Raw genomic sequence first — 24065 nt, 5'->3', positions numbered from 1 at the left:
CCCTCTACCTGATTCCCTGTAACTCAATACAATGCAATGCAATACAATGTATTGCAATTCAATGCAAACTCAATACTGCCACATTATGGATAACCATTAATGCCTCTTTCCAGTCCCTGCTTTTGACCAGGGTGTGTGTGAGATTGCCCAAGCTTGGAATCAACCTAAAAAAGTAAGCTAAAAATCGAAGGAAAAATAATCTGGGCTACAACCAGGATATACTGAGACTTATAACATTGGACTTTACATGTAAGTCCTTTGCAAATCCATTGTGTGGCTTCAATTGACGAACCTGTATTACATATAGGTTATGCTGTCAGTTTGCATTTCTTTTGATCTGATGTGTAGAGATCTTTCCTATTCTACTTAATTCAAGACGGTTCTGGAAGCTTCTCGGTGTGAAAGAAACAAGCAGAAAGTTCATGATGTTTGGGATATTCCTTCAGAGAAGCTGAGTACAGCTGGCTTAAACTGGTTCGCTTATCTCTTTTGCAAAGGTCTTGCTGACTATAAAAGTAAGGCCAGAAGGAGCCTGAGTTTCACTTTCTCTTTCTATCTCTTTACCTTCCGGTGTTGTGTTCTGTACGTGGTACGTTTAGTGTTAAGGTTTAGACTTACAATAAGTTAAGTCTGCTGCAAATGGATTTCTTATGGACAGTGCCAGTCTTGAAAGTATTGGATTTATGACCATTATGCTCATCTGCCTTCAGCAGCAGTAAAGCTCTGCAGGATTAAATACAATTGCCTCTGGTCTATTTTTTGGGAATCCTGGAACGTGTTTACTCTGCTAACTATACATTGGAATCTACTGTGGATCCATAGCTAACAACTTACAGATTTGAAAAGAAGGGACCAGCAGCCTTGAAAAAAAGGGATCAGCAGCCAAAATAAGGGACCTGCAGCCTCACCTGTTCCAGGCACTCCAGTCTTCCTGTCCTCCTGCAGTCTGGTCAAACTCATGCTGGTACCTTCGAGAACACTGTCCAACCAACTTTGTAATCAGAGGTTCAACTGAATAGAATCTGAATCACATGCACCACAAAGGCCTATGCAGCCTCAACTTAAGATGGCTCCCGGCTTGGCTTTGCACTGCAAAGTTTGCAGCAGCACGTGCAACAAAATGGCGTCCAGCATTCAAAAAACCCCTCAGCTTGCATTAACTAGCCACAAACAAGGCATGCAAGCTCCACCCCCTCAGTCGTTCTTAGACTTCTTATTGGGTGAGCAACACAGCCAAGTAACACAGTTGGAGCCTCCCTCCTCCCTGGCCGGCAGGGAGGGAGGGAGAGGAGCTGCTTCCTTTGAAATTTAAGGGACATAATTTAAGGGACATCTATCAATAAGGGACAGCAGCGGGACATGGCGCTAGAATAAGGGACTGTCCCTTCAAATAAGGGACACTTGACAGCTACGTGTGGATCAATATTGAGTAGAATTCAAATGACAAACGCACGAGTTCTCATCTGAACTCTCCTCTGCAGCATCCTACGTTTTGTAATACTGTTATAAATCCACATTTTAATGGTTGATTCTCTTCCGTAAGTTCATAAAAGTCATTAGAAGAAACATGTGCTATACAAAAACGAAAATGGGCAGCTCAAATATTTCACTCTGGTAAAATAATGTGTGTGTATTCTGTTGATAAGGAAGCACACAAAGCCCTTCTGTTAACACAGTTTATTGGCACACATATTGGCAAAGCATACATAAAATACAGTTGTATCGTATAACACACTGACTCGCTGTATTTTTTTTTTACATGATGAATTGAACATATTAATATGTAAATGAAAAAAATTCGTTTATTTTATAAAGTTTCACATAAATATACTGGAATCAAAAATTAGTTTGGAGGGCTTTACAAAAGTATTATACAAGAAATATCGCATGAAAGAACAACGAAATAAACTTAAGATATAATAAAAACACAAAAAATAGTCTTTGTTTAAACTGCTCACAAAATTAATGGATTACATGGCTTTCAAAATTCAGTTCCACAGCAATTTTACAAAGCATAAACTCTCATATAGAATGGGTGTCTTTCTCCACACAATTCCCCCCCCCCCCGGTCTTTGATGAAACAAAACTACATTTTTAGCTGTCTTGGTGCTTTTGTAATTAGTTGCAAATGTAAAGCAGTGGGCTTTTAAAATTGCTAGAATAAAAAATGGAGGGCAGCACCAACGAGGGGAAGAAACAAGGGCAGAGAGAGCCTCAATTTGTGCCAGGAAACAATTAAGAAGTTAATTCTTCAGGGACCACTAAAGCAGCACAGGCCCCAATCTGGGTAAGAGCAATACTCCATTATATCCCTAGCTGCCTCCTCTTCACCATCCAGCATCCAGATTTTCATGCATGTAGCCCACGACAGAAATCTAAAATCTCACCCGTTATCTTTGTCTAAAGGATGCTGTTTGCCAAACAGCTCCTCCGTGGGATTTCAATTTTCTTTGGATCAGAACCAAGTCTGGATCAGATTTCAATTTCCTTCCAATCAGTCAATATTGCTGGCCTTATAATTTTTAATTTCACGAATTGTACTTTGCAACAAGCAATGTGTGGGCGATTGGATTTGTAACACTGATACTCCAGGAAGCTCATATTTGTACATTTTATGGGACGTATTTTTAAAAGGCAGAATCACTGTTCTCATGGACACTGTTCTCATGATCTTAAACACAAAACCTATTAGGGCACAGCTTTTCTTCCTAATGAAATTCCATCCTATCTTGTTTCCTCCCTTTAAAATGGCTAACCTGGGAAGGAAACTGCATGTAAACACACACACACGAGTCCTACCTTGGTTCTCAAACAGAATGCGTTCCGGGAGGTATATTCGACTCCTGGAACCATTCAATAACCAAGGCGCAATTTCTGATTGGCTGCAGGTGTGTCCTGCAGCCAATCAGAAGCCGTGGGAACCTGCCCCGGATGTTTGGCTTCCAAAAATTGTTTGAAAACCGGAACACTCCCGGGTTTCAATTGTTCGGGAGCTGATTTGTTTGAGAGCCAAGGCGTTTTGAGATCCAAGGTATGACTGTGTGTGTACACACACACCCCTCCTCAGGAGCAAGTTGGAAAAGAGGATGTATTTTGTTCACCATGTTTTTAAAACGGCCAATAGATCCTGATCACTAATGGTCTTCTGTTAGATATGGCCTTTAAAGGATAAAGGGGGGGTCATAGTTGGGAAGAATCTTCCACTGAAATGTGAGTCTTAATCAATGTTCATGAGGTGCTACTTACATATTCAGTTCTTTTCACTGAGGTCAGTGTGAGTATCATGTCATGTGCAAGAGCTTCCAAGGTACCTATCTGGAAGCTTATAAATTATTTTCCTAACTTAAAAAAAGAGAGGGAGCTGTACACATTTAGAAATAGGTTCTATATCTGTTGAAAACTGGGAGTTATTGTCGTCATAAAGGAATGGTGACTTGCTTCAGGCAACTTACTGGGAAGCCTGAGGTGTTGGGTTCTCAGGCTTGGTTTCTTGGTTTGCAGGAGGTTTACTGCTCCACGGGCTGTTATTCCCCAACGCAGGTGAATTGTTGAAATCTTCGTCATCGTCCATGCCATTTGCTGCATCATACTGCGTGTTCTCTAGCCTTGTGATGAGTCGCTCGTCTTCGTCGCCAAATTCTCCCCCCATTAGCGTTGGCTCCCCGACTACCATCACATCCTGTGAAAAACACCCAACACTTGTTATATAAAAATGCCTCGAAAAAAGCCCACGCCTAACATAGTCATTGGTCTATCAGTGACCCATTTCATAGAAGTATCTCTGAATGCAAGCCCCATTGATATAGTGCACTGATACAGTGCCCTTCATAATAGTAAGACTCAAAAATGGAACAAAGTGAAATAAAGGACCAAGATCAGAACCATTGGAATTGGGTTAAGCAAGATTATGGAACCTGAAATAAATGAGAACTTTGTACCCTGAAACCCAGCACACGGGAAGTCACCCAAAATTATTTAATTTGGTTGGGATAATGGGCTCTTTCGATTGTATTTTGATTCGGTATTGTGTTAATGCAGCAACTATTGGATTATTGTAATTAAAATGGACTAAAATTATTATACAAAAAAATTAGAACAAAGTGTTCTTCCTATGCATGTAGAAACTTGTGGTAGGATTCTACTCTGTTGTTAACGCTCAGATCTTTTGTCTGTTGTTAACTCGCAAGTTCAAAATACAGACAATAGCAGGTAACAGGTGGAAAAAAAATGTGCATTAAAAAAAAATCTTTCACTGAAAGGATTTAAACAGTTGCTTAAAATGATTTCAGCGACCCTTTTCAAATTCAGCAAATTATTTCTATTTCAGGTTTTACGGTTTTCAAGCAACAAAGGAGTGAAGTGTCAACACTTAGATGTTCAAATTAAAGGCACACTTTATCTGTAAGTTTCCCTCACACAAAACACCCTTGAAATTAAGAGGAGCCGTTGCTGTCCTCGTGTATACTCCCATTCATTTCAAGGGGGCTTGTGGAGGAGAACTTCCAGATGGATTATGCCAGAGGTTCTCTGCTCTATTTCTCTAGCCATTGACTACGGCAGCTAAAACGAAGCTCACAAATGCTACTTTGAATGCACCAGTCATTGGAACACAGAACTCAGACCTCTTATCCCTAAGCAACCCACTTGACATCTCACCACTTAATTATGGTAATTAATTTAGGTAGAGCTTTTTTAAAAAAAAAACCTACAAAAACAATGTTCACACTGATTTGACAATTTGCATTACTAATTAAGTAATTAGCAAAAAGGAAAAAGAAACCCTGATTGCCAACAAGCCCTGGATCTGCCATCTGCTATTTTGTGGTGTGTTTGTCACCTCTCTGTGTGTAGGCAATGCTGCTGCCAATCTGTGCGATGAGAGGACCAATCTGTCCAGCTGGTACCATGAAAAGGAAGACAGCAACGCTAATTATAATTACACCGATGAAGCTACCAGTTGTCAAAAGCCGGAAGGGGCAAGAAGAAAAGGATCTGTCCCATTGCTGCTGTGAGTGCAAACAGTCCTTTCACATAACCACAACTGCACATCGATGGTTTTCCGCTGATCTTTAGCTAGCATGGAGTACTAAGACAGAGTGCCAGACAGGAACTAGAGGGATTTCTGGAGCTCACGGCTTAAAGGAGATTCTCTAACCACAGCATTCAGTGGAAAGAACCTATCTATGGGGCACATCTTTTGGCGCAGCGTCACTGGCAAGCCTCTTGTGATTCAGCCCTCGCTGAAGTTCATATTTGTACACAGACATTTTAACAAACCCTGCAAGGGACTGAATGGTGAAAATAATTCAGTTGTAAATGCTGTGTTAAAAGCAAGGGAAGGTGTAATAGTGTCTGGACCTCTCACCAATACTGTCAAGCCCCAACTGCCTCAGAACATCTTAGTATTATCTATAACAACTCTACCTATTGTCCCCGCTTGCCCTTTTATGTCCTGAACTCCCTCTCAGTCAGTACATCTATGAGTTGCCACCTCTAGGCCTAAAACCTCACAGATATGTTTAATCTATTGTTGGAGTGGCATACAAAAGAGGAACAAGTTAAATCTGTAATGATAGACTGGGCAAGAGATGTGGGACATAACATAATGTTTGAAGATTGGGAAAGGTTGTGGAGGAAGGGGGTCAAGTTCACTGCATGTACGGTGTTAAAGGAAAACATTATGAAAATGATGTATAGATGGTACTTAACTCCTGTAAAATTGGCAAAGATATATCATAATAGTGATAATCTATGCTGAAATGTAAAGAAAAAGAAGGTACCTTTTATCATATGTGGTGGACCTGCCCCAAGGTGAAAAACTTCTGGGAGAAGATTTATAATGAATTGGAAAAAATGTTGAAATATACATTTATTAAGAAACCAGAGGCCTTTCTTCTTGGAATAACAGGTTTGGAATTGCCCAAGAAAGACGTTAGATTGTTTTTCTATGCCACAACTGCAGCTAGAATTTTGTTAGCTAAGAATTGGAAAACACAAGAAGTCCCAACAGTGGAGGAACGGCAAATGAAGATGATGGACTTTTCGGAGCTAGCCGATCTGACTGGAAGAGTCCGCGACCAGAAGGAGAAGGAATACCAGGAGGAATGGATGAAATTCAAAGAGTGATTTAGTCAAATATGTTAAGATAACTTAAATGGAAAAACTTGCAAATGCCAGATAGGCTTAGAATTTAATATGCAATGTTAGAGAATAACATGTTTAAATTTAAAATGAAATGAAAGATGTTAAGTGATTAAGTTAATTTTATGAGAAAATTAGTTTTGGAAAACTGTTACATTGAAATACATTGAAATTCAGCTGGGGGATTTGAGGAAGTAACGTAACAAGGTTACTAAGATTGGATTAAGTGTAATTAAGATTTATGTTTCTTTGTTTTAAAATTTTGGAAAATCAGTAAAAAAAAATGAAAAAGAAGAAGAAGAAAGTTTCTCTCTGCTTGGTGATATTAACTGTGCTTCTGCCAACCCCTCTGTTGACATTTAGACTGTGGGTGTCTGGGACAGAGGCAGAAAGTCCCACCGGGGGTGAGTGGGTATTTTCTTTTGTATGTTATAAAATGTCTTCAAGGTAAATAAAGTATTTTTTATTTTATTTTACCAAAACTATTTTCAACAACAAAACCCTAAACAACTAATTAAACAGGGGGCGTGGTTAATTAAAGTACAGTCTTGTCACCAGTTTCCAACAGTTTGTAGAGAGATTCAATGCGGAGAGAAGAGAAAATTCTGTGCAAGGAGCAAACCAGCATCACAAAGGAGTGATTCTGAGTTGCTTTCGTTGGTCTTCTTTTCTCTGGAAACTACTGCAAGGTGGCGGTGGCTTACTTCTAAAATTCAGGATATCTAGAATTAATTACAATATTTGCATATGTGATTTCAAGATTGAAGGTTCGTAAATAGTTTAAAAACAAAACAAAAACCCAGAGTGGAAACATTTTTTTTTGCGGCGTGAGGGTAGGAAATCAGAGGGAGGCATGAAAATTAATTAACAAACCTAGAAGGACTGATAGATGGAGCAATATTTAAAAACACATGGTTTGTTGCATTAAAATGATGATGATTTTTTTGCTGGCCCTTCATCAGAAGGACTGGGGGGGGGGCGGTGTGTTACCAAATATAAAAAGACAGTGAAAAGGAACTGTGAGCCAAACAAAAGTGAGAGGTGCATGTGTTTAAAGGCAGATGACTCAGGTCTTCTACAATCCTTCCCTCTCAAAAAAGGAGAGAGGGTAGTACTGTGTGAATCAGGACTTCCTTGCACATAGGACTTCATAAGAAGAGCCTTGCTGGAGTCCAGTATCCTGTTTCAAACAGTAGCTGTCCTCTCAAACAAAGTTTGAAGGCAATTGCCTTCTCCTGCTAATGCCCTGGAAACTGGTATTCGATGGCGCCCTGCCTGTGAGCAGAAGAGAGGCTTCATTTTGATTTTGTGGTTCATAGCTCTGTGGCTCCATCAATTTGCCTAATCCCCACAGTGCCATTCTAAGGTTGGAGCTGAATTATTTAGTGGAGCGCTGAATTGCCCTTGTATGCAAGTGTAATAATGCATTGAGTTTTCCTTATGCTGAGAATTTTTGTCAATGTCTGAAGTTTGCATTGAATGAGGTTCTTATACACATGCTATATATACTGTAATCTAGAGTTCCTTTTCGGGCCAACCAGAAAATTCACAAAACAGAGATCGAAATCTGAGTATCTTGTTCTCAGAGTTCCATTGGGATCACACCAGCACAAGTATCCATATAGAGAGTTGTTCTCATGGACTTATTTCAGGCACATTTTGACTGTTTGCCTTTGAAATACTGAGTTGCGCATGTCATTATTATTTGGGCATTGTACATATTATTAAGATTTCAAGTTTCAGAAGGTGTCAAAACGTCGTACATTTGTTAGTGAATTTTTGTAAACCACATACAGAGTCGTTCAGTCTGTGATTTATCTCTCTGTATTCCTTGGGCATGGTATTAATCTCCATTTGAAGGCACCTAGGCCCTTGAGCATCACCACCAGTTTAGTCCGTACAGAATACCCGGGGGAGGGAAGGGCACACAACTGCTCCCTTATCTAGAAGAAATTGTTGTCATACATGTTTCATTCTGTGGGTTTCTGGAAGGGGGCAGGTTGTGGGTACTGAGGCTGGAGAGCAGCTGGAGCTATCTGAGGAGGCCCTTTCAAGAACTTATGAGGGAAAACATGGAATTATTTATCCACAGTGATACATGAATGCAGTGGTTTTCAAACTTCCGAACTTCCGGGAATCTTTTTTGCCTTGACTAGCTTGCCCAGGAAGTTCTGAAGTACACACAGTACATGTGCAGCCCTGGCAGTCTAACTAGGCCCCTTGCAAGCAACTGTGAGTGTGTCAGAGAGGTCACACGAACACTCTCCTGTGGTTATACACTGCAGGAGAAGATGGATGGGCAAGTTCTTTCAGAGACACACGTCTGTCATTACTGCTCTTCTGGAGAACACAGCTCAAAAACCACAGCATTTATGCACCGCCAAGGTCCATAATCAAAACCAAGGGAGTGGGTGGCACTGTGGTCTAAACCACGGAGCCTCATGGGCTTGCTGATCAGAAGGTCGGCAGTTCGAGTCCCACGTGATGGGATGAGCTCCTGTTGCTCTGTCCCAGCTTCTGCCAACCTAGCAGTCCGAAAGCATGCCAGTGAAAGTAGATAAATAGGTACCGCTCTGGCGGGAAGGTAAACAGTGTTTCTGTGTGCTCTGGAACTCATCATGGTCCTCTGTACACCAGCAGTGGTTTAGTCATGCTGGCCCCATGACCTGGAAAAGCTGTCTGTGGACAAACGCCAGCTCCCTTGGTTTGAAAGCCACACTCCATAGTCAAATTCGACTGGACTTAATCACCCAGGGGCCCTTTACCTTTTTACCTTACAATCAAAAGTTTTGAAGGCTGCTTGAATGGTAAAGTACCACTAAATGAATAGATCATTTCATAACGTGTCAACTGCCAGTGGTTATCAGAAGGATTTCTTTTAACCACTTGTATTATTATCTTCCACAATCAATGGCAGCAGGTTACTTGTATTAGCTAGAATATATTGTCTACCTTGGAGCTATGCCACAGCTTTATTTTGTATCTTGGCATATGATCTCATAAAGATAGCAAAGCTTTCACTACAAGATGCAAATGCCCTGTGTTCATTCCATGTACCAATCAAGAAAAAAACACACATTGTGGTCTTGATCCAGAGAAACCAGTTGTGTCAAGTCCTCCTGAAATCAACTGGACTTGCAACTAATGTTCCAGTTGATTTCAGTGAAGCTCTGTCCACTTCTTTGGCTCAGCTGCATTGTTTCTGCCCCACAGTGGGACCCTCTGCTCCTTGGAAAGCAACACCAAAGACACCCGCCAATTAATGCCACACCAAGTCATCTCAACTCCCTAGTGCAATAGCCACCAACCTCTGAAGAGGACTGGAAGTGACTCCTTTTACAGCCCCTCAATGCTTCTCCTTAAATTGGCCAGTAGGGGTTACTGTTGTCGAATGACACAAGGCTCCATCCCTCCCAGGGTTGAGGCTGCAGCGTTGGAGTGCTCCTAGCTCCTGCTCATGGATTGAGAAGCAGAATCCAAGAATTAAACCCTAGGGCTTTCTTTTGCAGGGGACACACACAGCTAAGGGCTAGTCACAGCAGCTTGCAAGATTCAGCTACATCCGCTCATTTCATGGTTACAAATAGCAATAGTCAGTGTATGAACAGGTGGGTCTATGCTTGCAAAATATGGAGCACAGCAAGACCATAGCTGACAACTTTTCCCTTTTCATGCGAGGAATCCTATTCGGAATAAGGGAATTTCCCTTAAAAAATGGGAAAAGTTGACAGCTATGAACAAGACCCCACTTGAAGGCTGTGCTTGGTTTAGTGTGGCCAAAGGCAGCTGTACTGCTGGAACTCTCTACGTTACCACAAAAAATTACCAAAAATTCTTTGTTTTTACCCTTAAACAACCCCATGGCAGCTTGTTGAGTTATAAAAAAAAACAGAATGTGCAGGTCCATGGTAAATATGGCACACAACCACCTTGTAAGGTGAATGGATTCTTCATGAATATACCGTATTTTTTGCTCTATAAGACTCACTTTTTCCCTCCTAAAAAGTAAGGGGAAATGTGTGTGTGTGTTATGGAGCAAATGCAGGCTGCGCAGCTATCCCAGAAGCCAGAACAGCAAGAGGGAATGCTGCTTTCACTGCACAGCGATCCCTCTTGCTGTTCTGGCTTCTGAGATTCAGAATATTTTTTTCTTGTTTTCTTTCTCCAAAAACTAGGTGCGTCTTGTGGTCTGGTGCGTCTTATAGAGCGAAAAATACGGGAATCAATATTATTATGTTTCCATTCTGTTCTAATATTTAGTATTATCCCCCACCCAAAACAAACTGATTCAAAGAGCAGGTCCATAATCCCTGAAGTATGGAAAATATATATGTGGGGAAAATAGTTGCCAGCTTTTGATTACAAAACAGCTGAGGATGTGGAGTTGTTTGAGACTGGGGCACCTGCTTAGACCAGTAATGGGGAATGCCAAAGGGCTTACGCCAGGGCATCAAGGAACAAATGAATGACAAACCAACTAAATGGGACAACAGGCAACAGTTCAAAATACCATCAGTTTCTAAACGCACTATAAGTTTAAAAAAGCTTTTTCATAAACAGCAACACATTTCATGGAGTTGGTCAACCACTGTGTGATGCAAACCTGACTTAAGAGTTTCCACAATATATTCATTATAGAAGGTAAAACAAACAAAATCTTGGGAGAGGTTTAGATTGTTTAAAAAGAACTAAAGCTTCATTTCCTGAAGCTCCTAGATGGGGGTTGGAAAATCATTTTCTTCCATGATGAGATTATTTCCTAGCTGTCTGAAATGTCCTCTTTGTCCAACAGGCTCCTCATGGGGATACCTGAAGGAGCGTCTCCACCCCAGTCGTTCAGCCCTGACACTGGGAACTAGCACCAAGGGGTTCCCTCCCTGCAAGACGTGAGGCTACAGGGAACCAGGCAGAGGGCCTTCTTGGTAGTGGCGCCCGCCTTGTGGAACGCCCTCCCATCAGATGTCAAGGAAATAAACAACTATCTGACTTTTAGAAGATATCTGAAGGAAGCCCTGTTTAGGGAAGTTTTAAATGTTTGATGTTTTATCGCTTTATTATTTTTATTAATAATAATATTCTGTTGGGAGCCACCCAGAGTGACTGGGGAAACCTAGCCAGATGGGCAGGGTATAAATAATATGTTGTTGTTGTTGTTGTTGTTGTTGTTGTGGCATACCTTTGCAGCGATCACTGGCAAGAAGGAGACTCTCTTCTCATAATTTGTCATGGGGGGGGGGTAAAGGGACCCCTGACCGTTAGGTCCAGTCGTAGATGACTCTGGGGTTGTGGCGCTCATCTCGTTTTATTGGCAGAGGGAGCTGGCGTACAGCTTCTGGGTCATGTGGCCAGCATGACTAAGCGCTTCTGGCGAACCAGAGCAGCGCACGGAAACGCCATTTACCTTCCCACCGGAGCGGTACCTATTTATCTGCTTGCACTTTGACGTGCTTTCGAACTGCTAGGTGGGCAGAAGCTGGGACTGAGCAACGGGAGCTCACCCCGTCGCGGGGATTCGAACCGCCAACCTTCTGATTGGCAAGCCCTAGGCTCTGTGGTTTAGACCACAGTGCCACCTGAGTCTCTTGGGGGTGGGGGTAATCATTGACTAATTGGAAGGAGAAGGAGGGCTGACCAGTAATGCCGGGAGTGCAGATGTGTCTCAGTTTCAGGCAAGAAAAACATAGCTCTAGGTGCAGAAAACACTTCCCTGATAATCTCGACTTTCTTGTTTTTAAGTGATTTTTTAGTGATTATGCTTCCAAAGCTATGCTTAAAAGTACTTTTGGGTAACACCTGGGGAAATTTCAGACACCAGAGGCTGTTGCTGAATGTTCACAGGAACACCTGTATATGGCACTTGTAAAGAACAGAATTTTCACAATACAGTGGTACCTCAGGTTACATACGCTTCAGGTTACAGACTCCGCAAACCCAGAAATAGTGCTTCAGGTTAAGAACTTTGCTTCAGGATGAGAACAGAAGTCGTGCTCCGGCGGCACGGCGGCAGCAGAAGGCCTCATTAGCTAAAGTGGTGCTTCAGGTTAAGAACAGTTTCAGGTTAAGAATGGACCTCCAGAACGAATTAAGTACTTAACCTGAGGTACCACTGTACTCAGCACTGTCCAGGATCAGGAGCTGACTTAGCCACTTTTCTAGCACGAAGTGGTCATCTGCAGGCAATGGATTGCCTTTTCATTTATCAGCTTTACTTTCCTCATCTACAGAGAAGTGAATGGAAGCATTTCTGGGCTGAATACAGAAATGCCGTTTAGAGAAGGGGGACTAAAAAGTGCAGTACACATGCAGAAACCATTTTATGGTTGCTTGGCTCTTGGCCTATGTGAATTGTGTGTGTGTGTGTGTGTGGTTATCATCTTATATGGAGGCCTAACAGGAAGGTGAGACTTACAGGTACCTGACTTGAAAGACTCAGGTTTGCAGCTGCCGCCGCCTTTTTCTTGCTGTTGGTGCTGTTGGCGTTGTTCCCGGCACTGCTGTTGGACGTGCTGCTGGTGGAGTTTTTCCTTTTCCTCCGTTTGGTTGCTGGCTGCCTTGTAGGCTCTGCTACAGTAGACACACGGGAGAGAAAATGAGTGACAGCTCTCAGTGCGGGCCGGCAAACGAGTGACAAGCAATGGCATTCTCCTCCCCTGGTTTAAAATTCCCGCGTGCTGAACGAATCTGCTAAACACTGGACACGTTAGCCTGGAACTCAAAGCAAATTTAAATTATGGGGTATGATTCCGATATAGAATTGTAACCATTTATAGATCTCAAACCCAAATAGCTCCCTGAGGTGGTGTGAAGTGGAGTCGTTCACCTCATAGCTCCTCTTTAGAGGAGATTCTCCTCACAGACACCCATCAGTCATCTTCCACTGGGACAATGGCTGCTGCTGATTCTGCTGCCAAGGGGACCTGATCCTGACACCTTCAGCCAATTAATTACTACATCTGGCAATGCATAGTGTTAGCTGACCAAGTGATGGGTCGACATGGATCTGGCCAGAGCTAACATTTCTGTGGCGAGGACTCTCTCAAAGGTCTATGGGAAATGTACAGCGTCATACCTGGAGGCGCCACCATCCTCTGCCATTTCTGAAACAAGCATGTTTTCAGGCAATCTCGAGGACTTAAATTATAGGTTTTATGCCTTGACATCAATTCTTGCATTGGCTCCAATATTACACACAACTGCAAAGAGAAAGAAGGCAGGGAAGCAAATTTAAAAGGAATTGCATTTGCTGAAAAACATACTTCTAGTCTGAATTGAAACTCAGCTTATCGCCCCAGTCTCTGGTTCCTATGCTTTCTGCTAAACAGAGAGTTATGTGATATGCATTTCAAGCAGTGACGCTGTTGAATCTCACATTTCTGGGCTCAGGAATCTAGAATGCAGCTTTGCTGCAAATATGAGGTGAGCAGGACAACTCAATTTCTTCTCTGGCTTGAGTTGTATTCTGAGCAGAAGAGATTGGGGTAACAGCCAGCGCTTGAGCTTTCAAAAACAGGCAGTAGCCATTGCTTCTTTGTCCCAGAATTCTAGCTGTGCAAGCTGACACATGCAGCACATGGAGACTGCTATAGTCTGCAGTTTTCATCTTGGAACTGAGTCTAAAAACCGACACTATGGCCATAAGTTTTTTGCTTTTTATCTGCCCCCCCCCCAGCTTTGTGCAACGTCTTAATAGATTAAGAGTTGTTGGAAACTCAAATGTTTGCTCCCTATTTTGTGACTTTTTGGTTGGTTCAAATAAATTTATTGCCCAACTGAGGATTTGGGAGGTGTTTTTTTTTCTTATGGAAATGCATCCTTTTTGTATCTCCTGGAGAATACTGTAACCTGTGTTAATCTGTTGTACAGGTGTATAAAGAATGGAAGGAAACATACAGAATATAACATTTTCATACCTCAAGGCTAACTTATTTCTCTTCCTCTACAATTTTCATTTTACTTTTTGTTATACACAGGCTTATGCATCTCTTTCTGTTCGCAATCTGTGCTTTCACTGTCCTTCCCACACTAACTTCATGGATGCCAGAAGGATGAGCACACCAGAAGTGGGGTGAAGCGAGGAGGTGCTGGTTTGCTCAGGGCTCACACATACAAGGAGCATGGGGGTTCTAGGGAGTGAAGAGGGCTTCGTTTTCGTTTTTCTTTCGTTTTTAAAGCCCTATGCAGCCTAGGACCCTCGTACCTACGGGACCGCCTCTCCTGCCCCAATGAGGACCTTAAGGTCCACAAATAACACTTCGGAAGTCCCGAGCCCCAAGGAGGTTAGTTTGGCCTCAACCACGGCCAGGGCCTTTTCGGTACTGGCCCCGACTTGGTGGAATGCTCTGTCACATGAGACTAGGGCCCTATGGGATTTGACATCTTTCCGCAGGGCCTGCAGGACAGAGCTGTTCCGCCTGGCCTTTGGTTTGGACTCAGTCTAACCCACTCACTCACTCACTCATTTATTTATTTATAAATGAAACCCCTTATATGGGATTTGTATATAAATTTTCCCTCGGCTCTTTTTGCTGGCCCATGTAGGAACAGCATGGATAGTTGGCCCCGGTGAATATTTGATGTTTTCTCCCCTTATGGCTTTGTTCTATAGGCTACCACTAAAACAAGGCTGCATTTTAAGCTGCATTTTAAACTGTATTCTAACTTATATTTTAATCAACTGTTTGTTTGGTGTTTTTTGTTTTGTTTTGAACATTTTTACTGTGTATTTGGTGTTAGCCGCCCTGAGCCCGGTTTGCCAGGGAGGGCGGGGTATAAATAAAATATTATTATTATTATTATCTAGCCATTCCAGCTATTCCTCATCAGCCTCAGATTTTAACTCACCCATTATGAGGAGGATTTCAGCCTAATAGAGGATCCCTGGACATTCGGGGGGGGGCATGTTCTGCTTCAAACCTTTCTGAAACATCTAGAAATCTACTTTTCTTTTCTTGTTACCTAATAACTCAACGTGGTTTCCCACCTGCAACCTGGTGCAATCTCTGCTACCACCTCAGGTTTTGACCCTCGTTCTGCAGCATTTGTTTTGTCCTTAAGTCCTAATGTCTTGGGATTCGAAAGATGGTCTTCTCTGGCAGAAAGCTGCCCATTCAACAGGTGTGAGTGCCTCCATATTCTGAGGTGAGGTAGGTGGTGACTACCTAGGCCCTCTGAGCGGAGGGAACCCATTTCTGGAATGGGCTGCCCAGAAAAATCAATTTGGTACTTCAAAGCAATCCTTCTTTGGAGCATTCACTTGAGAAAGGTTGCATAGTATTTGCTGCAGACTTTTCTCTTTAAATTTAGATTGTATGGTTGTAGTGTTGGATCGGCAGTTTTGCATTTTTATAGCAATTGTGTGTTTTTTGCCGTGCCTGTTGCCAAACATTTTTTTTTAATGCTACATTTATGATTAGCAAACATATCACACGAGCGAAACTCAGATAATAAGGTTGTCCTAAAATAACCCACATCTCCAAGTTTATGTACTAACTTTTATTTACAGATATATAGAGAGAAACATTTTGCCGCCATAATAAAAATGTCCAGCTCTGGAGTTATAATTAATAAACAGATCCATCTTGGAATGTATTATGTCTGCTAGTTTTTCTGTACTCAGTTGGGATTTCATATAAGAATAGATCAGTTTTTGGAGTACACAACTAATATTGACATTCTCGGTTGGTTATATTCATTCATATTTTGGTTGTCTTCAATCATTCCTATATTTCCATTGGAAACTGGAGCTACTGTAATTCTACCAGTTCTGGGCACCAGGTGGCAGAAATAACTCAGCTAAGGAACCTAAACCCTCACTTGGCTTGTTACGGTGGAAGAGAAATGCAAATTACTTTCAAGTGAGCTAATTCATTCTGGTTGGCCTTTGCATTTTAAGCAAGGAATACAGTGGTGTTTTTTTAAAAAAAGTAATATGCATGCCATACGGCAAGTATATTCAGCGTATTTCTTAAAAGTATATTTCCCCCTTAAAATCCTGTAAGTTGTTAAATTGAAAACCTAGAATGGAAACAGCCCTTAAATCCTAAAAAAGCATCAAAGAAAGACATAATTCTGTATATTGCTTAAACCAGATGCAGTCTACTGGCAGTGCATGAGCAGGATCATACCAATAAGAGTGTATGGATTGTGTGTCTATGAAGTTTCTCCTAAAAAGGGATGCAAACTACATTACACCAAAATTGCCCCAAGAAGGACTATTTTTCAGGCAGAAATCTTCTTTAGTGTCTTTGCAGAATCTGGAATAAAGATGGAGATCTTTGTTCCAGTTGGTAACTGTGTTGGACTTGAGTTGGTTCTTTGTGCGTGGTGTTTATAATTGTTTATGTAAATAAATATTGTTGTTAAATTGTTTTCATATACGCAACTGTTTTAACTGTTTTTACTGTATATATGTAACTGTTCTATAAATTTATATACTGCAAATCACTCTGGGATGTCTCATGGGAAACAATTCATAAATAAAATAAATACATGTGACATCAGATGGTTGAAGCCTCTAAACCAGAGTTCAGAGAAATATGTAAGATCACCTTCTCAGACTAAACCACTGATTATCTATTCTGTACAGCATAAACAGAATGTGGAAACAGATAGAAGTTTAACAAGCCATCTAGGCTCTCAATTTTAGCATAGGCATTACAGACCTAAGTGCCCCTATTTTCCAGGGACAGTCCCCAATTTACAGAAACCATTCGAGTTTCTGATTTGATCCTGGAATGTCCTGCTTTTCCTTAAAGGTAAAGGGCCCCCTGACTGTTAGGTCCAGTCGCAGACGACTCTGGGGTTGTGGCGCTCATCTCACTTTACTGGCCGAGGGAGCCGGCGTTTGTCCGCAGACAGTTTTTCCAGGTCATGTGGCCAGCATGACTAAGCCGCTTCTGGCAAACCAGAGCAGCGCACGGAAACACTGTTTACCATCCCGCTGGAGCGGTACCTATTTATCTACTTGCACTGTGTGCTTTCGAACTGCTAGGTTGGCAGGAGCAGGGACTGAACAATGGGAACTTACCCCATCGTGGGGATTTGAACCGCTGACCTTCTGATTGGCAAACCCTAGGCTATGTGGTATAACCCACAGCACCACCCACATCCCACTTTTCCCTAGGCTGTCCCTATTTTCATCGGAGAAATGTTGGATAGTATGGAATTATGTGACCACTGAGCCAAGGAGATAAGTAACAACATTACCATTAGAAGACATCTGGAGACAGCCCTGTATAGGGAAGTTTTTTAATGTTCAATGTTTTACTATGTTTTTATATCTGCCCAGAGTGGCTGGGTCAACTCGATCAGATGGGCAGAGTATTATTATTATTATTATTATTATTATTATTATTATTATTATTATTATAGGTCGTTGCTATTTTCATCGGATAAATGTTGGAGGGTATGGAGTTAACATGCATCTATCCTCAAACTGCACTTTAAGCTTAAAACTGCATTTTGAAAGCTTCAATTTAAACTTTAAAATAGCTTGTATCTTGTAGCTGGTAAGATACTAGTTTAAAATCTTACCTCTGCCGTAACATTTGCTATGAATCTCACTAGCTCTCCAATACCCCATGTTAGATCAACATGCTCAAGTATGTGGCGGCTACTCCAACTCGAGATGGTTCTGACAGAATTTAGATCTATTTCTCCAGGTTCAAGTGCAGTTTTCTGACTGAAATAGCATTAGCCACTCTCAGATCTTTGCCAGAAAGTAGGTAGAGGGATTTTGATTTGCTGAACCTCTCAGACTATATTAATTATCCTACTGTAAATTGTCTACAAAGGGACCTGGTTCCAGTCCTTCCTAGAGGCTAGATTCCAGACACTTTGGCCAGGCTTGTCTTGCAGAATTCTGTTCTGGCTTCGATGCTCTTTAATATTTGCACGAAACCACTGAGGGAGCCCATCTGGAAATTTGGAGTACAGGGCCATCATAGCCTCCAACATTTATCCAATGAAAACAGAGACGTTAATAATAATAATAATAATAATAATAATAATAATAATAATAATAATAATAATAATATTTATACTCCACCCATCTGACTGGATTGCCCTAGCCATTCAGGTCAGCTTCCAACAGATATAAAAACATAATAAAGCATTAAACCATACCCTCTGACATTTATTGGATGAAAATGGGGGGGATGGAACCTTCTGAGATAAAATCAGAAACCAGGATGGCTTCTGTAAATCTAGGACTGCCCCTGGAAAATAGGATACCCCCCCATCACTCGTTTTCATCATATGTCTGGGAGACAGCCACCGCCCTCAATCATTTGCCCCGGTCAGGTTCAGCAACAAACTGAAACTTAATCGATACAAGACAGAGACTCTACTGGTCAGGAGAATTGCTGATCCAAGGATGGTCTTTAGTCTGTTTTTGGTGTGGTAATGCTCCCCTTGGATGATAAGGTTTGCAATTTTCAAGTGTTCCTGAATAGCCAGGTAGTAGCTGTGGCCAGGAGTGTGCTTATACAGTTTAGGTATCTGTTTCTGGAATAGAGGTGGCCTGAGGTATGGAGGCCACAGCTCATCAAATTAGTGTAGCACACATTATGTACCTTGGGAAATTGTTCAGAAACTTCAGTTAGGACAGAATGCAGCAGTGAGAATTCTGACTGAATTGGTTTTCTGCGTTTTTGTTGCAACAATGTTGGCTTCCAATTCCAGGCCCAATTCAAAGTGTTGGCTACCATCTTTTAATTTGTGTGAGGTTGAGATATGAATACTTAAGTGCCATCTTCCCTACTATGAACTAGTCCATCAATCCATATATTTCATCAGCAGAGACCCATTCTTTGCATTTCACTGCCTTTCGAGGCTCAGTTTTAATGGTAACACAAGAGGAGGTATTCTCTTTAGCAGAGTCTACAGTGTGAAACTCCTCATCCAGGTTTCTTTGGTTCTCATGCTGACCATCTTTAAACACCACCTAAAAGCTTTTCAATTTGACAAGCCCCAAGGCCTGGTTGCTGCCTGATTTGTTTTTATCCTTTCCGTCTTTCTCTCTCTCCTCTCTGTGTGTTGAAATGCTTGTTTAGCTATTGGAAAAGCAAATGCGTATGGTTATATTTTAGTATTTTAGCTGTAAGCTGCATTGGACAGCTTGTGGGAGTTGGAAAAGTGAGGTAAGAAAGCCAAAAATATATAAAATATAAAGAAACAAGACCATAGCCAGCTACACACTCTTTCATCCCTGTTCTGCATTTGCAGTTTGGGTATATAAATACTGACCTACCTTACAGAGAAGTTAATATCACAACCAGATTAGATATGTATAATTGTATTACATTATAGAGTTTTGGATTTTGCTGCATGGAACTGATGGTTGGAAATCTGAACAAAGGGAAAACAATACTTTACACTCTACTCCAATTTTTTGCGGCCGATGGAGCCTCCCACATCCCTTCTGCATTGAAGGTGTACCACTCAAAAGTGGTCTCCACCCTCTGTTATGCTGCCCCACTCTGGGCCCCAGGGTCCAATTTAACATCGCTGGGGACATTGCAGAATCAGTTTCTCCGTCGCCTCCTGAAACTCCCCATGTGTGTGAGCAATGCAGCCATACATCTGGAGTTAAGGATTGCATCATTGGAGACGGTCATCTGGAAGCGAGTCTTTGGCTGTTGGCTGTCCAGCTGGCATAGGCTTCCCAACCATTACCTCTTTCAGTGCATCTGGCGGGATGACTTTGTTAACCCGTGGGTAGGAAAAATCCATGCCAAACTTTTGAGCATCGGAATTTCCCCAGCGGACTCCTTAAAGATGAACCTACGCTCAGCCAAAAGCCTTATCGAGCAAAGATTAGCAGACATTGAAAATCAACACAACCTCTCCAGGGGTGGGGGTGTCTGCTCTCCCAGGTATCATGGAATAACCCCACCATTTGGCCTTCCATCATACATGTCATCTCTTTCATCTGCACCACACCGACTTGCATTTATTCGTGCAAGGTTCAATGTTTTTCCATCAAACCTGTTGAACTACAGATTTTCCAAGGGTTTGGTGTCTCCGCTCTGCGAGTGTGACGGGAAAACAGTTGAATCTCTTCCTCATATAATGTTCAACTGTCCCTTACATAGCATAGCTAGGACTAAATTCCTGGGTCCTGCTTTACTGCGCTTGGTTGGCAGACCTGTTGAGTCACATGCCGCACTGCTCTTGCAGGATACAGATCCTTCTGTAACTCTGCAGGTGGCGAGATTCCTGAATGCGGTTATCTCACACACAAAAACCACCAAAAAATTACAACAACAACAAAAACTAATCGGACAGTCATGATGAGAGTGCATGACGGATCTCGTCTCCAGTTCTCCTTTTTCTGTGAACCGTCCCTTGGATCTTTCCAGGCCCCAAGCCGTTACTGTCACTGTTCAATGACCACCCTTGCATCGTGGTGTTCCCCTTCTGTTGTTAGATGTACCGGTTTCTATGCTTCTGTGTTTTTATGTTTGTACATATTTTATGGGCTAATAGCCGCAAATAAATAAATTGAAATTGATGGTTGGAAATGATTTCTCTCTCTCTCTCTCCCTCTCTCTCTCATCTCTCTCACCTTGAGTGCTTTATGTATAAATTGAAATAGATTGGGAGACTGAGTAGACAGACGAAAAGATTAGACGGACAGACAGACAAACAGACAGTGTTTTGGGGCATGGGAATAACATATCATAAAGGCCTCTTCAACATTATGTACTTTGATGTTGTACACATAAGATTTTTAAGTGTACACCACGGGTCAGCAAACTTTTTCAGTGGAGGTCCACTGGTCCCTCAGACCTTGTAGGGGGCTGGACTATATTTTTTGGGGGGCAAATGAACGAATTCCTATGCCCCACAAATAACCCAGAGATGCATTTTAAATAAAAGGACACATTCTACTCCTGTAAAAACACGCTAATTCCCGGACTGACCGTGGGCCGGATTTAGAAGGCGACTGGGCTGGATCCACCCCCGGGCCTTAGTTTGCCTAGCCATGGTGTACATGATCTGGAAATTTAAATTGTGAACATGACACACAAGTGTCCCTCAGGCTGTGCACTGCCTATGGTCCAATAGGCCCATGTCTTAGCTCTGCTTCCTGACTTCCTTTTAACTAGAGATATCTGGAGCTGAACCTCAGATCACTTGCATAGACAATAGGGACTCTTCTGTGGAACTAAGACCTAAATCTGAAACCTACTGTTGACTTGGCTGATACAAGCAATGTAAGTCTGACCAGAATGCAAAATTCAGAAGCTTATTTATTGGTCCCCAGATAATATTTATTTAAACTTGCCTTTGGTCCTTTCAATTTGCTACAACCAGTGCTTTCTTTTCTTCTACGAAGCTGGTTCAAAGTATCACCATTCAGCGATGGCATCCTGATTACCTTTACAGATTAAAAAGCTTTCTTCTACTCCCTTTTGGAAATGTTTTGTGACCTAGCAGAGATTCCCGTGCACAGTATCTAAAGGAAACAGCACGGGAAAAAGGTTGGTTTCCCTGTGTGCTGTTTCCTGTCACATGGTGTCCGTGTGTGACATTTCCTTCCTCTCAATTCCTCCAAAAGGCAAACAATCCACTATTCAGCAGTTCTGACTCAAATCCGAACACCTGATGCTTCTGATATGCAAACTGCCAGCTTTTCCTATTTGTGCAACAATTAGACCTTTATCTGTTTGCAGCTTTCCACTCCGACTATGAAAACGCTCCCACTGTCACTTTTGACGTGTGTCCTTGGCAGCTTGCTGAAGTGCGGAAGGACTCCAGAAAGCGGCTCGCCTGATTCAGGTCATCACCGATCCAAAGCAAATGACAGTCATAAAAAAATAAAATAATTCAAGCACACTTCAAAGCGTTCAGGCAAAGTGAAATTTGGCAAATTTAAAACGTTTCGATGAAATGCGCTCGCTCTACAGGCATATGAGAGACAGGGGATGCAACAGGTGTGCCCCAAGTGTGACCTCTCCCTCAAGCCAAATGGAGCCCCAAAGCTGTGGATTTGATCTGAAGGATTATTGGAGTTCCAAATTACTCTCTTCAGACGAGCATCTGTAGCATGGAGGCAGGACCTGCACACACGACCGTCCTTTAAAGGTGGAATGCACTCATTCTGCACCCACATGGCATAAAAGATCATTGCGTGTCAAGGTCCCCAAGACACCCCCCCCCAAATAAAGCACACATCACACAGAATTTTTGTTTAAGGTTTTTGGCATAATTTTGGCCACAACTTTATTAACATACATGAATGTGAGTGGTTGCTTAGGCATTGGTTAGGCCTATCTGTCCCCTCACCTGGGGACAGAACTGACTTCCGGATTCCAGCGAAAGCCAGTAGGGGAAAACAATGTTGGGGAGAGAATGGGGCTGGGCACCATACCATCACCTCTCCCCGCATGCTCCTAGGGGCTTGCATGGCCCTAGCCCCTTGCCTGGGATACGGACAAATGTATGGCAAACCCCTGGATTCCTTTAACGGAATTCCCTTGCAGCAGCAGCATTGGAGGGGGAGGCACAGCCAACCCCTACCCCTCCACCAACCAAATTTAAACCAATGCCTAACCACAACCTTACAAGTTGTGGCGATTTGCTACGCAGTAGGCAAAAACCAAATGGCACCAGCCAATCAGCCAAATGGACAAAATTCCTACCAGGCCCTTGCCCCAAAAGCAGACGACCCCATGACAGGCATAGCAAGGTCAACACACAAGACCTAAAATTAAGGAGGGTGGGCGGGGGATCTGCCAGAGACCGTCTAGCCTTACCCGCCCAACAACAGGGGTGGTGGCTTGGAAAACCCCACCACAACACATGCTCTCTTTGAATGAGAACACGCTTTACTATTATTTCACGTACTTGGTGATCTTTTTAAAATGAATTCCCCAAATACCCCGACAAAAACCAAAAGCAATTAAGGGTACAATTAAGCCTCCCAGTTGATCACATAAAACTTTCAGGCAATCTGCCTTTTAACCGTTTTATTCATCAAATAACGAATTACAAAATTTTGCCACTGTTGACTTCTCAGCTTGGCTACTGCAGAGTTTTCATCGGGTACAGACTGCAGCTCTGTCTTTGGCCATCTCACCAGAAGCTTATGGCACCAATGTGGCAAGAGCGCCATTTAATTCTAATTCATATCTGCGCCAAATTAAAGGTGCTGGTTTTGACCTGTAAGTACAGGGTACCTTCTCCCATATGACCTCTCCCTGCCCGAGAACTGAGATTTAGTTCCGGGACCTTCATAGATATGCACTGTCAAGAGTAGGGTATGAAACTATACATATATGAGTCTTAACAATATTGGGTGTGAGGAATTCAAATCTGCTATTATTATTGGGTAACATTTAGCTTGGTAAGTCTATGTTTTATGAAGAAGCACATAAACCGCTTGTGGGAAACCAAAGAATTTTAATTCTACCTTCTGAAAAAGTCAGGTAATGCAATATAATAATTAATAATATAATATAATATAATATAATATAATATAATATTATATTATATTATATTATATAATATAACTGCAAGTATTTGGCAATTGTTTTTAATGATTTCTATGCAATTTTACACACATTTTACTTACCAAGCACTTACTTACTAAATTATATTAATTTAACCAAAATATCTTTTGAATTCCCAAGTCATGCTACAACTTTTTAGCGCCTCTCATTTTGGAAATGTGAAAGCTGAAAAAATCAGCATGCCCAATTGCCAGAGACAATGTTGTCTCAAAATGGATGAAATTTCATGTGCAGGATCTGTGCAGGCTGTCTGTATGACAGCAGGTCCAATTTAAGGTGCTTCTGCTGACATATATAAAGTGGAATGAAGTAAAAATATAAAGCCCTGGAAGACTGGGGATCCAAGTATTCAATAAAACCCCTCTGCCAATACTAACCTGCCTTGCGATCAGAAGAGGAAGCCCCAAA

General features: G+C 42.0%; 1 protein-coding gene across 5 annotated transcripts in view; it reads right to left on the bottom strand.

Annotated features, from left to right (window-relative positions):
• Positions 1-1662: 1662 nt before the first annotated feature.
• The window catches only part of LDB2 (LIM domain binding 2), a 229033-nt gene continuing 206630 nt past the window's right edge, over positions 1663-24065 (bottom strand). For 2 of the 5 annotated variants that reach the window (XM_081925734.1, XM_081925732.1), the window contains 4 exons: positions 13211-13334; positions 12557-12705; positions 9450-9592; positions 3543-3679 (listed from right to left, as the gene is read on the bottom strand). In XM_081925734.1, coding sequence (XP_081781860.1) covers positions 9488-9592; positions 12557-12705; positions 13211-13334 — 378 coding nt within the window. In that variant the 3' untranslated portion in view covers positions 3543-3679; positions 9450-9487. Of the gene's footprint in view, positions 3680-9449; positions 9593-12550; positions 12706-13210; positions 13335-24065 lie in introns of all 5 variants that reach the window. The other 3 variants (XM_081925730.1, XM_081925733.1, XM_081925731.1) reach the window with 2 other exon arrangements.

The sequence above is a fragment of the Podarcis melisellensis genome (genome assembly GCF_964234715.1).
Source record: "Podarcis melisellensis genome assembly, chromosome: 9".
Lineage (NCBI taxonomy): Eukaryota > Metazoa > Chordata > Lepidosauria > Squamata > Lacertidae > Podarcis > Podarcis melisellensis.
The sequence above is the reverse complement of the archived record's forward strand: the minus strand, read 5'-3'. Positions and strand labels throughout refer to the sequence as shown.